We start from the raw sequence: 15,350 nt of genomic DNA, 5'->3' as shown, positions 1-15,350 counted from the left end.
ATTTGCAAATTGATGTAACAAATATAGCTGAAATTCTATTACCAGACAGGTTCAAGTATTGTTACAGTTATTAGTGTGCTGGGGGAGATACAAGGGGGAGAGCATTCACCCTTTCTGTATGCTGTGACCCCTCCCCTTTTTCTACCTGATAATTATCTCCAGATACCACCGTTTGTTTGCAATTCTTGCAAGTTGCCTGCAACATAAGGTGCAGCACCATCTGCTACTCCTTTTTCATGACCTAAACATTTAGTTAAAGGCTACTGACATCCATAAAGTAAATTATTCCAACACATTCTCTTTGGCCTTCAGAACAGTCAGTAGGGATGCAAAGGACAGTTTTTAGAGTACTCAACACCCCCAATTTCCTAATCAACATAACACATGCACACAAAAAATGCAAATTGTGGGAGTAAGAATTTATGTATTTGCGCCATAAATATTACTACTGCAACAAAATAACAGTAAAACTATGTTTTTTGTGTTCATGCATTTGAGGAAAATGGTGTCTCCATTATTTAAGAAACCAGAATGGAACACGACGGATCTACATTACCAGGTAGCTTAAATATAATTATTGCCTCCAAGTTACTCCTTATTTATCCTCAAAGGAAAAGGAATATTCTTGGCACTTCATATTCATGCTGCTGAGCAGATATGTCACCATTCCCTTTGTTGTGCTTTGCCGTCGTAATGTCTGGATTCTGCTGAAAAATACTTTTCTAAACACATTTAATAAGAAAACACATTATGTTCCTGCCATCACTTTGTAACCATGAAAATGAGTATAAGTAACCAACCACAGGTCCAACAAGATCCAATAAATGAAATGTTTGATTTTAACATTCAGATACATTTCTACAAAGTGTGCAGGTTAAGTTAGTTACGTGTATGAGGGTGTCATTGGTCAGGTTGGCATTTTGTCTATGCACACCAGACTTTCCATTTATAAGCAGGCCACGTCCTTATGTCTTTAAATGCTACAACACATTCATACTGGCACAATATGGATATTAGAATTTGTAGTAATTGATCTAGACCCGACACCAATGGAATCTTGTCCATGTTATTACAAAATGATGATGCACACAGGCTGGTGTTAGTTATCTTTGCAGGTTTTTTATCGACATGACTGATGATCTGGTAGAAATCAATGGTATGATCAGTCTGGTTTGGAAGCTACACAGCAGTGTGGCCATTTTACATTTTTTTAGTCACCTGAAACATATAGCTATAAATTTCTTGACAGAATGCAGTACTATTTTCTTTAACGTGGCAGCTAAAAACCACACAGGATGCGCTAAACATTCTAAGTTCTATTTACTTTACAGAATTTATTTTGCACAAATACAGTGTAATAGATAACCAATGTTAATTTGTATAAAATGAAAGAAACACATGATCATCCCTGTGACTAGTAAGTCTCTGTACTTCATCGATGCCAGTATTTGATAAACAATATATGTCTTTCTGCATTGAAATACAAAGTTATATCATCTTGATTACATCTTATATGTTCGTTGAATCAATGCACTTTGCATGCTGCATTGTCACCTTCAATAGCTGTTAACTGAACACATTTATATAAAGTAAAATTACAGGCATACTGTATATTCCAAATTCATACACTGCAGAGTTATCGCCTCTTCATGTGAGTGCAGAAGGGTCATATAAAGAACTTTATAGTGAGAGCAAACGATGTAATGGTGAATGAAAAATTAGGACAAGCTTATGGGGTGATCGTCAATGGCAGCTGATATCTCAGGATAGAAGAACTACTTTTCGATTAAAGAGAAATATTAAACATACAGTACAATGAAGAACCTGGTCAGTTCATAGCACTGAACAATACATGCAATAGTACTGAGTAGTATAGTGTAGGCATTAATTTCCACTGTAAACATTTGCGAGAAAAGGTCAGTGCTCCTGGGTAATTATGGTTATTGACTTGTGAGGCACTAGTTATCTGAAGCACTGGACAATGGGGTAAAAAAAAGCATGCAGTAACAAAATAAAAGAAAAAAATGCTGTGAAAAAAGAAAAAGTAGGACCAATAAGGCGAGCCAGGGAAGGCATTTGTGTCCATAGTAATGCGCCATCAGCTTTGCCATACATTTTAGCATCACCTGTAAAGCAGATTTTTAACACTTTTTGTTGTACTCGGACAGTCAAAGTGATATTGGCTGGGATGGCTGTGTACCTCCCTCTTTGTGGCACTGAGCGCATGTCATCATTTAAAGCCAATGTACTGAAATCTGACAGCTTGATGACCGCACAAACTGCTTCTCAGGAGCAGAGATAGCAAGCACCTACCATTATCATGTTCACATTCATTAATACAATGAGTTTAATTAGCAGCATTAACCTGTCTACAGGGATTAATGCGGATAAATTACATAATATGGCCAGTTGAAAATCCTGACTGGATCAAAACGTCGACCAAAAACTGTATAAACGTGCTGATAAGTATGCATTTAAGATGTTAATCTTTTCAGTGCAAAACTATTCTGGTGAGTGCACCTCTATATGTGTTTTTCTATATTTGGATGTCTGGATTCCGGACATCGTGGGTGCAACCCCAGCTGATGTCTGAGTAGCTGTTGATGAGTGCGTCCGTACATGGAAATAATATATATAAAGATATATATATATATATATATATATATACACACACACACACACACACACACACACACACACGTATGTATGTATGTATGTATGTATGTGACATCCCTTGGTGTACAAATTAAAGCAGGTGTTTCCCTTGCAGCTTTCCCAAGTATATCGAGAGGTTCAAGATTAATGAAAATAATGCACTTCACTACACTCTCGCTTGGGGTTTGACATATCAGATATCTATCTATGACCGAGGACTGAGAACCACCTGCCGATACCTCAGCTGTGTGAGAAGTCACTCTGGAGGATACCTAGGGGTGAATTCAATTGTTGGCAACTACCAGCAATTCAATTGTTGCTATATACGGCTGCAAATAGCTGCCGACACCTGCATTTCAGCTCACAGCCCCTCGTGCTGGTGAGCTGAGATATGGGGGGGAAAAAAGAAAAAAAAAAGGGACCAGTTTGGGAGCACAGCAGTTTGGTCGGGCTTAGTAGTTTTACACGGCTAAAGCTGGTCTAAGCTGGGCGCAATCAGCGCAAAAAAAAAAAGTTAATTGCGTCCTGCAATCTCCTGTCATTTTAGATGGTAGACTGGGCACGTAACACAATTGAATTCCCCCCTAAGGATCTATTCTCAAACTGCATGCTCATCCAAGTAGGAACACTCAGTTTTAAAATTTTATATATGCTGTTTTATATGTAAGTGTAATCAAATAAAAAATTCACAGTTTTGTTAAAATAATATGCCAAGCGTTTTTTCTCTATCTTTTCCTTTGGTAGGTAGTGCATTTAGAAGTAATAGTAACCACAGCTAGAGAGTTCTAGAGTTCTCCCAGTTTATGCAACATACACATCTTAACAGAGACCGCAAATTACAGTTTAGTTCTTAAAACTTGTGCAATCCTGTCCAGAATTTGTTTTTTATTTATTAGAAAAAATACTAATGAAACTAAATGTATTGAAATGGGAAAAACTGAAAGACAGGAAATTAAAGATAAAACAATTTACAAACATCTTATGCATATACAGGGTGATTCAAAAGTCGCAATACACCCTTTTGTTTGAAAATCTGTGCAGGAAAAATGGGAAAACTGAATACTCCAGTAAGGTATGAGTGAGGTGGGCTATCTTTTAGGGCAGGCTTTTTCAACCAGTGTGCCGCGACCAGTTGCAAGGTGTGCCGCGGAGCCAGAGCAGCTTACTGCACCTTCAGAGTGAACGGTTGGCCCAGGCTCTTCTTAGAGGATCAGTCGTACTCTGCCGTGACCTATGCCTTGAAAACGATGTGATATCATAGGTCACAGCCGCCGCGTCACACCACTCAGCCAGACCACCCGCCTGCATACACATCTTCCAGTTCCCGCCTGCATACACAGCTTTCCTTCCCACCCACATCCACACCTGCATATTCGCAGAACTCCACTATGAACAACCCCCGCCACTGAGTGACAGGGAGGAGGACAGCTGATAATAATATTTGTTATTTTATTTCTCCTCTGGGGAACAATATGATTTCAATAGGATTTATGTGGGGAGAATAAGAATTTATGGGGGGAACAATGTGAATAATTTATGTGGGGAGCAATAGGATTTATGTGGGGAGCCATGTGATTGTTTTTTCTGTGTAGGCCAATGTATGTGTGGATTTTTCTTTTTCTGTGAGGGCCAATGTGTGTGTGTTTTTTTTTTTGTGGGTAACTGATGGTGTACCTTGGCAATTTTAAAATATTGTTCGGTGTGTCGCGAGTAAAAAAAGGTTGAAAATCACTATTTTAGGGTATGTAAAGAACATGGGCGGCCATCTTGAATCTAAGTCCGTTTTTTCAAATGGAAAGGGGGTTGTGTAATATGTCAAACATCATCAGAATTTGCTGAAAAGTTTATTGCTGCAAACAGATTTGAAACAGTAGTTATGGTTCAAAAAAGTTACAACACTTCTTTGTTGCAGGTAACTGAAGATGGCTTTGACAAAAGAGGAAAGAATTGAGGTCATTTTGATGTCTGGAGAACGAAGTTTCCGTGTCACAGCTGCAGATTTTAACAACCGGCACTCAGAAAGACTTCCAATTTCACATAACACTGTCAGGTACCTAATTTCCAAATTCTGAGAAACTGGTACTGTGGCTGACAAGTCAAAGAGTGGTCGGCCAAAAAGTGCTACTGATGAGACAACCTCAACAATGGTTTGGGCATTCTTTGTGAAGTGCCCACAACGCAGCACAAAACCCACACATTAAATGACTGTCCTTTATGGAAAACAGTTCAGCCTGAAATTCCAACAAAAAAAAAAAGTGTTATAACTTTTGAACCGTATTCAAAACCTGTTTGCAGGAATAAACTGTTCAGCAAATTCTGATGTTGTTTGACATATTACACAACCCCCTTTCCATTTGAAAAAACGGACGTCGATTCAAGATGGGCGATTTCAAGATGGTGTCCATGTTCGGTACATACCCTAAAACAGTGATGGGGAACCTTTGGCACTCCAGCTGTTGTTGAACTACACATCCTAGCATGCCCTGCTAAAGTTTTAGCATGCCCAAATTCTAAAACTGTAGCAGGGCATGCTGGTATGTGTAGTTCAACAATAGCTGGAGTGCCAAAGGTTCCCCATTACTGCCCTAAAAGACAGCGCACCTCACCCATACATTACTGGAGTATCCAGCTTTCCCATTTCCTGCACAGTTTTGAAACTAAAGGGAGTACTGCAACTTTTGAATCAGAGTGTGTGTGTGTGTGTGTGTGTGTGTGTGTGTGTGTGTGTGTGTGTGTGTGTATCCATATAAAGTTGTATTTGAATATTTAAGTGTTTAAACACATTTACGGTCTTGAATTTAAATAAAAAAAGGAATGCACGTCAGCAGACAGTTCAAATGTTTTAATACCATTAATGGCCCAAGGAGCTGAAAAACGAATGACTGGCAAATACAGCAATTAGAGTATCAATAATAGTTAGAAACAGGATTACTGGACCAATGCCAGGAAAAATGAACTATTTAGTAAGCAACTGAAAAAAAGATGTAACGCAAATACATGCCAACAATTTAAGTAAATAGATTTATAATATTTAGATTTCAAAACTTGTATTAGTTTTTAATTAACTTAAATTCTTAGTACATGCTGGTCAATCATCATCAACAGACAATTTTTTATTTCTCCTAGAAAAAGATTTATAGATGCAGGTATAACCTACAATAGGAAACGTAAAAAAATAAAACATTAAACTTGCCTTTAACATTTTTACCATTATGTAAAACATCAACATAGTTTGTTCCATTTAAAAGCAATGATTTGGTCAAAACAAGTTTGAATACCAGTAAGCAGTTTTATACTTTAAGTTCACATCGAGAAAGGCAATCCTAAAATACTAAGTAAGCCTGAACATGCATAACATAATTTCACTTTTAAAATAAAGAATTTTCTGTTCTTTATTTTTTTTTAAGTTTTACTATGGAGAGAGGAGAATCCCTCTATGTAAAAAACACTAGTTTATTTTTTTTTAATACGTATGCAACTGTAAAAGCATGATACAGTTTTACTTTTCATGTTTAAATGTATTCACATCAATGTGTTTTGTATTTGTAGCAACTACCATAATACATTTTTTTTTTTACTAATTTATAATTCGGTACACACCTACACACATTTATTGGCCTCAATCTGACCACACCCTGGATTCACTAATTTTTGTATGTTGCCCCACGGTACTGCAAACAAAAATCTGCAAGTCCGGAGCTACTGCGCCATAAATGTGGCATATAGCCGCACTTACTTTCGCAGACTGTTGAGGTGATTTAATTATAACTACCCCAATTACATGAGAATCCACATAACAAAATGTATAATAAAGCCTCAACCACAAAATAATTGCTTAAAAGGGAAAAAGTATTTAAAAAAAAACAAAACCACACCAAACTGTAAAAACATTTTTATATATTTTCACTATCCACTAATATCTGCCTGCCCCTGACTCCTCAAACATTTTTAGCAAGGGACCTTTCAGGTGTATCTATTGTCAGGAAAACAATAAAAAACAGGTGCAAAAAAAAAACAACCACCAATTATAGTCAGAAACAGTAAGGCAGTTCCTAAGCAAGGCAACATATGTCAAAGCCTTGATTTTAGTAAAAAAAAAAAAAGAAAAAGAAAAGAAAAAAAAGGTGAAAACAAACATGTTGAATAATGAAGCAGTACATTAGACACTTTAGAATTGTATTAAAAAAAGTGCCAATTAAACATTCTTAATAAAATACTTATGCAACGATAAAATATACCCTTTATTATAGACACATTAACCACTTAACGGACATGGTCAGAGCACATGCAACGGTACCACCCCACTGTGTACCCAGTTTTTGATGAGGCGATCCGTTCTGCAGATGTGCTCAATATAATACAATACTTACAAGTATAAAATACTTTTTAAACTATATTAAAGGTCTTTAAAAAATATATATGAATGGTTTTGAAGGGAAAAATAGTCCGTTAAGTGTTTAAAAGCCTTATCCCATAAGTCAACAAAATATGTAAAAATTGACTGTAGATACATTTATTTGCATTAGATTTGTGAAGATATAAACTAGTGATTTAAAATTAACAGAGTCCCGCTGTGCTTTTTATACGAGGGGAAATATTACACGCACTGTGAATTCTCAAATAGAAATTGATGTAAAAAAAAAAAATGTACTTAAGATTTTAAATCAATTATTTATGTATTTCTTCACAAATGAATGGATACTGTCAGTTTTAAAATATGTTGATTTCTGTGCATTAGGAATTTTAATGTATATAAAGGTTATACATTATTATTAAGTGCACAATAACTCCTTTTGGTTTTTTTTTTAAAGTTTTATTAAAAAAATTTAATTTGTAAAATGTTTATTTCAAAAGGTTTCTGTCATCCAAAAGTTTGTCAAGACGCAACAACTGGGATTTCCGTAGGCTTAATTAATAGCCATATTTAAAGGACACATCTACTTAATGTAAAATAGAGGGGTGTCCTGCTGAACACACTCCAATGGTTACCATGAGTCGACTCATTTGATGACTGCTTGAATTTGAGAAGTTGGTACTGCAATATCAATAAATTTTCTATAGAGTATTTTTATGGTGAACAGAAAAGCTCTTATTCTCAGATAAGAAGGTACTTTCATTAAGTTTAACTTTATTCTCCACTTATACATTATTTTTTAAAATAAGCTTTCTGCAAGCTTACATAATTAAAGTTGAACGAGGTCATTTTAGAAATAATAATCTAATCCCTAAATTACATTTTTTTAATAGTTGTTCCCTCCTTACATGGCAAAAAAAAAAATCGGTATTTGATTAACATTTTCCTGCTTTAATAAAAGATTTTGAATAAAAAAAAAATCAGTATAATAGTTGTTCACTGGTAAAATAACAAAAACAATTTTCTACTTAAAAAAAACAAAGAAATACACAAGGGGAACAAACACTGGAAATTTAGAATAAGATATTGAAAAACCCAATCGGATAAGCATAGCAAATTGTTACAAACTAAATCAACTGAATGAAATGTTAAAGCCTAACATAATATAGACCACAGGTAACTTAACTTCAACATTATTTACTTCATCGTGTTTCATAAAAGAAATGCAGACTAGCGTAGTTATATTACAAGAGTAGTTAACAAAATGTTGTGCATATTTTTCAAATTAGAAGCCACATTTACACATGAACATGTTTGGAAAATAGGGGTGTTATGGATGTAATAACTCACCATACTTTGTATTTTTTACTAATTAAAACATTCAGGATAGTTACAAATAACACTGGGTAAACGAGTCAAATGTCAAGTTTCTAGATCTAAATATATTGAAGGCCAATGAACCTTTAAACAATATATTTATAAAGTAACCCACTACCACATTATTGTGGGGATCTCCCTCGAGACCGTTCCTCCAACAAGGCATACCCTAATTTGAAATAATTTCACAGCAGATAGAGGTCTTAACTCCTTTGCTTAAATTGCATACACATTGGGCATTATCACACACGATATCGCTCAGAAGGGTGAAAATGGGTAATATCATGTGTGATATCACACTGTGTATGCACCTTAAGAGATGGGTTTAAGACATCTATCTGCTGTGAAATAATTTCAAATTAGGGTATGCCTTGTTGGAGGAACGGTGTGCGGACCAGGGCATAGTTATCATTGCTCGCCGTCGCTGGGCATGTAGCACAATTTAGATAGTTCTCAAAACTGCATGCACGGTCCAGCCGCAGCATGACATCATTGTACGATATAGCTTGTGATATTATACAGTGTGCATGCACTATGTTGGCGGTCCAGGAGGGGAGGAGAAACACAATGGGGTCGATTCAATTTGGCAACTTATGAATAGCGCCGGGAATTAGCTCCCGACGCTATTCAATTCAGCTGCTAGATACCCGCAATTGTCGGGAATTCTTCTCTCATCCCCGGGGGATGAGAGAAGGAACCCGACAAAAGTGCTGCCTCGCGCCGGGGAGTTAAGTCGGAGAATGCCCGTTCTCCCGACAATTCAACCTGTTTAGTCGGCGAGAACGGGCCATCGCCGACTTAACTGGAGCTGAATTGAATAGCGTTGGGAGCTAATTCCCGGCACTATTCATAAGTTGCCGAATTGAATCGACCCCTATGCGATACGCTCCAGGAGCGAATCAGTGTGTATGCATCATCAGTAGCCAATATATTGCTGCATTTAAAGTCCTTAATAGCACCATTAGATATGACATTCGAGGCCCGTGGTTTAAGATTTCACCAGGAATAAATTATTTATGTACCCAAGCAAATTTTTTTTTTTTCCCACTCGACTTTACTTTTCCAGGAAAAGATACTCTTGGCAGCAAATTGGGATAAAAAATATAAATGAAAATCTAATTTGGCATAGTTTTTTTTCTATTTAAATATGAACAAAAATACACCGTCATTTCTTCCCTAGTCAGTTTTAAATTAAGTGCAATCCAACAAAATATAGCCCTTAATGTATTTTATGTTTCTTATCATATGTCAAAGTTATACTTAGGCAAAGTATTCTACTGATAATCATTAATAATGTTAATTGGTTTCATCTAATACTCAACATGATAAAGTATGAGTGCCAGTGTTATCTGAGCTCATGTTAGAGCATGTAAACACTAACATGCTGAAACACGGTTAACTACTTGAAAATGCTCACTGATTAATACTAAGCTAGAGTATGCTCTCCCATAACTAAGAATCCCGAGTGAGGACAAAAAGGCTTACAGGAGAAAAGCAATGCAATGCACAACAATCTGTCAGCCAGGAACTGCTACTTATATTAACGGTAATTAGTGACAGCCAGATACTATATGGGTGACTAAAAATATGCAAAGATATAAAGCAAGTGTACGCATTGGGGTGCCCTAAGCAAGGGGCATCAGTATGCACAAGTTATGCCCTTGTGTGGGAATATGAAATACAACTAGTCAGCATGTCAGTTTTAAATTCTATAAAAAAAACAACTAAAAATAATCATGTAACTCATTTGAATATGCAAGACTGTAGATTCTTACTTCTCATTAACTAATAAGCTAGTACATTTCTCAGTAAATATGCTATATGTGCTGAGCTGTACTAAAGTTAGTTGTACATGACAAAAAATATATTTAGTACAACCCTCCCACAAACGGTTTTATGCTTTAAACAAAAAGCAAAAATGTTAGACATACTTTTCATGAACTTTATTCTAAATGTAAGGATCTTAAAACAGTCAATTACAAAAGGGGGGGGAAAATGAAAATAAGAAAAATAAAAAAAGTACTGAATTGTATTTGGCTAAGAAATAATTTCTACATATATGCAAAGACCGTGTGTGTGTGTGTGTGTGTGTGTGTGTGTGTGTGTGTGTGTGTGTGTGTGTGTGTGTGTGTTTTTTTCAGCTTACAATTTGTTTTTTCCCCCCCATTACTATTAGTACTGCAGTGAACAGTATAGTGCAGGGGTAGCCAACCCTGGTCCTCAAGAGCTACCAACAGTTAATATTTTCCAGGTCTCCTAACAGAATCACAAGTGAAGCAATCCGTTCCATCTGTGGATCTCTTACAATGTGTCAATGAGTAATGAATACACCTGTGCACCAGCTAGGTGGTCTGGAAAACGTGAACTGTTGGTAGCTCTCGAGGACCAGGGTTGTGGAATATTAGGAAAAATAAATCAAAACCTCTGTTATAGACATATAGGGGCCGATTCAATTGTTTTACCCTACGGCTACCACTAGGGGGTGCAAAATGGAACAATTCAATTGTTGCTCTGTTGTGACACCCAGTAGCCGCTTGAATGACATTTCTTCTCACAACCTCCTGAGGTGTGATAAGAAATATGCGCTAAGGAGTTACGACCCCCAACGCATGACTTTACATAGGTTGAGCCATTTTACACGGCTAAAGCCTGTCTGTTTGGGCGCGACATGCGTGATATGAATGAGCGACCATATAACTGAATTGTGACAATTGTTGGGTGTCTAAACAGTCCCATTTAGACAAGAAAATTTGGACTCCCAAAGTATTTGAATCAGCCCCATAAAATCAGATAAAGTTTGTCAGTTTCCTTTGCGGGTTTTTTTTTGCTCGTCTTAACTGCAGATATGTAAAAGTGAATATAGGGGAATAAAAAAAAAAAAAAAGGTATTTATAAAGTCTAGACAATGAAATCCTGCCTTTAAAATTGCTTTATTAAACAATTCAAAGGATGTTTCATCTTTATTGTAATTATATAACTGCACATTTTACACCACTATAAACAAAGATTAAATCAGTCACATTCAGCTTTCACAATGAGGCATGATCAATCTCATTATTAGTCAAAACACAAAATGTATGAGTTACATAACAAAAATCTACTACAAAAGCTAGCATTAAGACAAAAACAAAAGTTCTAAAATAAAAAAAAATGCATTCCACTGGAATTTATTGACTACATGTTTTCTACACAGTATGGATAGACGTACTAATAACGGCGACGTTTGTTAGATCCATCAAAGCTTCCCCCTTGGCTTCCTCTACCATAGCCAACAGGTGCACCACCAACAGCATTTACACCACCCATTGCTGGCTGAGCAGCTTCAGTTCCTGCTCTGTTAACCATGGGAGATCCCATTTGTGATGGAGATGGCTGTGAGAATCTATCATTGCGCTATAAGCGCATTCGTTCAATGTGCAGTCCCATAAGATTAAGATTTGTCAATATTATTGGAAATATTCACAAAGTGCAGTGATGATGTTCAGAAGATAATCCGGCGGAGTCGTACATAGAAGGAAGAAAGGAGCATTTAAATTAGTATCTATTTCTTTAGAAAAAAATAAAATTAAAATAAGTAATCCCAATACGTATTCTTAGCGTCAAAGGTTTAAAAAATCAAAGCACCAACTGATTATTTCGTGAATATGGTCCTATTTTATTGCTGTAAAAACTGTTTATAGATCAGAAATACTAAATTTTATCAAATACTACTTATAAGACTGGATGATATTCTTTGCTCATACAAGGAAAGGGTATTTACCACACACACACACACACACACACACACTATACACTGGTAACAACTATTCACTAAATATATAGTAAGTATATGATGACTACATTTACACTGTTGACATTGGGTAGGTACCAAAGAAAGATGTATAAAGCTGTAAAGATGGTAGTCACAACTTTTAACAATGTGATAAACACCTTTTCATGTGCAATATACATGCAATAAACAATGCACTGTTATTTGACTAGAGAGTTTTTGACTAATAGTTCTGCTTTATATGCTGCTGTTGGCAAACTATGGGGGAGATTCAAATGTTTGAAAAGTCGGTTGGGTGTCTGTTTTTTCCTATTAGATAGGAAAAAACAGACACCCAACCGACTTTTCACCCATTTGAATTCCCCCCTATGAGTGAAACAGTGCAAATTTGTAAATATAAATCTCAATAAGGAATCATACAGTACTGATTATTCTGCTTTTGTAACACATAACACGTTTAAATAATACTCATTAATGCACGTTATTCATTAGTTTTATCTTACAAATATTTCAAAAATAGCCACTAAACAGCTCCTAAAGCTCAATTGGTAAAAGATAAATTCCAATATGCTAAGATTTAAATGAAATAGGACTGAGAACTCATTACAACAAAAGTGAGACAAAATTAAAAAATTAACTTTTTAGTATATCTTTGTTACTGTACCATACACAAGAATATTTTGGAGGAAATAAAAAATTTGGATAAAAATAAACTAAAATTTATAATATTTTACAAACTACATTCCCTTAGTGATGAAAACTACTAAAACGGACTTTTTAAAAAAAGTATTTTTCATTATATACATTTGCCATGAAAGACTTAGCAAAACGGCGAGTATGACATTTCTATGCAATGTTTGAAAAATTAAAACTCATGAGCAAAGATTATGATCACATTAAAAAAATAAAAATAAATCAAGATTCAGTAGAAGTCAAGGGACTTTTTATATAAATCTGTATCAAATATCATACAGAGAACAATTAAAATAGTGCAAATATAAAATATAGAATTAAGTCTATAAAACCGTTATATTTAAAAATGTTTAGACACTTAACTCTCCACAAACATTGAATAAAGACCAAGCCTAACAAATGCTTCAGTAAAATAAATAAAAATAATAAATATACATTTAAATAAATGTTTAGGGTTGCCTACAAGCAACAGACTCAAATCTTCACTTGAGCTTGCTGAAAGTTTTACGTTACGTTCTAAAACTGAATAAAATAGATAAACATAGGCTGAATTGTGTACACTTATTACTGTTAACAAATTAAAATAATAAATGTTAAAAAAAACTACAAATACATTACCACTGCTCCATTATCAGGAATCATAGCAGCTCCCAGGTTTGCAGCTCCTTCAGAGCCCATCGAAGGACCAGGTCCAGGACCCATTGAAGGGCTTGCAACAGTTGGTCGGTTGTTCATGTTCATCCCCATCATTGGAGGAGGTGGACCTTGGTTACCAGCAGGTGCTGGGCTATAGGTATCTATGCAAAACAATCTATACTTAGAACTGTTCTTATTCTTTTACAAATGCTGAAAGTATTTCAAAACTATCAATGTTGGATGGACTTAAATCAATCATAAGCTGTGCTTACATTTAATATACAAAACAAAAAAAATACAAATACAGCACCTAACATTTTAACACAACATATTTCTAAGTGTATACATGTGTGTCCAGGACACAAAATGTACTTAAGTATACAAAAAAAATTGTTTAAAAAAAATTACTATGTGATTATTTAGCTAGTATCAAATAAAAAATTTTTTACACAAAAACCCAACCCTATTAAAAAAATGGATGTATTTTCTTTATATAACTAGTTTCCTAGATAGATATATAGATATAAAAAGTCAATCTATCTATATATGTATGTATGTATGTATGTATGTATGTATGTATGTATGTATGTATGCATGTATGTATGTATCTATCTATCACTAGAGGTATATATCTCTCTATCGATAACTATCTCAATCTAAATATGTATCCATATCCATGTTTCAATATATCTAAATATGAATGTCTACAGCTCTACCACATTATCTATATCCATATCTATATATGAATTTTACATGGACATCCCTTGGAGGATATCAGTGTGGAGGGCATCTGCATTGTTGATTATATTCTACCATTGAGAACTGCTGCCAACATTTTTGGCTGTTATTTATAAATAATGAATTTATGCCCCAAATTCAAATGTAGGAAATATGGACCACATTCAGAAATGAAACACTTTATTTACTGCATCAAAATTAAACCCACAAAAAAATAATAAGATTTTACTCACCGGTAAATTTATTTCTCGTAGTCCGTAGTGGATGCTGGGAACTCCGAGAGGACCATGGGGAATAGCGGGCTCCGAAGGAGGCTGGGCACTCTAGAAAGATTTATGACTACCTGGTGTGCACTGGCTCCTCCCACTATGACCCTCTTCCAAGCCTCAGTTAGGACACTGTGCCTGGACGAGCTGACATAATAAGGAAGGATTTTGAATCCCGGGTAAGACTCATACCAGCCACACCGTACAACTCGTGATACTATATCCAGTTTGACAGTATGAAAACAACTGAGCCTCTCAACAGATGGCTCAACAATAACCCTTTAGTTAGCAATAACTATTTACAAGTATTGCAGACAATCCGCACTTGGGATGGGCGCCCAGCATCCACTACGGACTACGAGAAATAGATTTACCGGTGAGTAAAATCTTATTTTCTCCGACGTCCTAGTGGATGCTGGGAACTCCGAAAGGACCATGGGGATTATACCAAAGCTCCCAAACGGGCGGGAGAGTGCGGATGACTCTGCAGCACCGAATGAGAGAACTCCAGGTCCTCCTCAGCCAGGGTATCAAATTTGTAGAATTTTGCAAACGTGTTTGCCCCTGACCAAGTAACAGCTCGGCAAAGTTGTAAAGCCGAGACCCCTCGGGCAGCCGCCCAAGATGAGCCCACCTTCCCTGTGGAATGGGCTTTCACTTATTTAGGATGCGGCAGTCCAGCCGCAGAATGCGCCTGCTGAATCGTGTCACAGATCCAGCGAGCGATAGTCTGCTTAGAAGCAGGAGCACCCAACCTGTTGGGTGCATATAGGACAAATAGCGAGTCAATTTTCCTGACTCTAGCCGTCCTGGAAACATAATTTTTCAATGCCCTGACTACGTCCAGTAACTTGGAATCCTC

General features: G+C 36.0%; 1 protein-coding gene across 3 annotated transcripts in view; it reads right to left on the bottom strand.

The window, feature by feature from the left end:
- PSPC1 (paraspeckle component 1) overlaps positions 1-15,350 on the bottom strand; it is a 377,392-nt gene that overhangs the window by 107,224 nt on the left and 254,818 nt on the right. Inside the window, exons 8-9 of one of the 3 annotated variants that reach the window (XM_063951654.1) lie at positions 13,467-13,645; positions 11,298-11,779 (exon numbers count right to left, since the gene is read on the bottom strand). In XM_063951654.1, coding sequence (XP_063807724.1) covers positions 11,594-11,779; positions 13,467-13,645 — 365 coding nt within the window. In that variant the 3' untranslated portion in view covers positions 11,298-11,593. Of the gene's footprint in view, positions 1-11,297; positions 11,780-13,466; positions 13,646-15,350 lie in introns of those variants that run through there. The other 2 variants (XR_010203527.1, XM_063951657.1) reach the window with 2 other exon arrangements.

The sequence above is a fragment of the Pseudophryne corroboree genome, chromosome 2 (genome assembly GCF_028390025.1).
Source record: "Pseudophryne corroboree isolate aPseCor3 chromosome 2, aPseCor3.hap2, whole genome shotgun sequence".
Classification (NCBI taxonomy): Eukaryota; Metazoa; Chordata; class Amphibia; order Anura; family Myobatrachidae; genus Pseudophryne; species Pseudophryne corroboree.
Note: the sequence above shows the minus strand (reverse complement) of the source record. Positions and strands in the feature narration are given on the sequence as shown.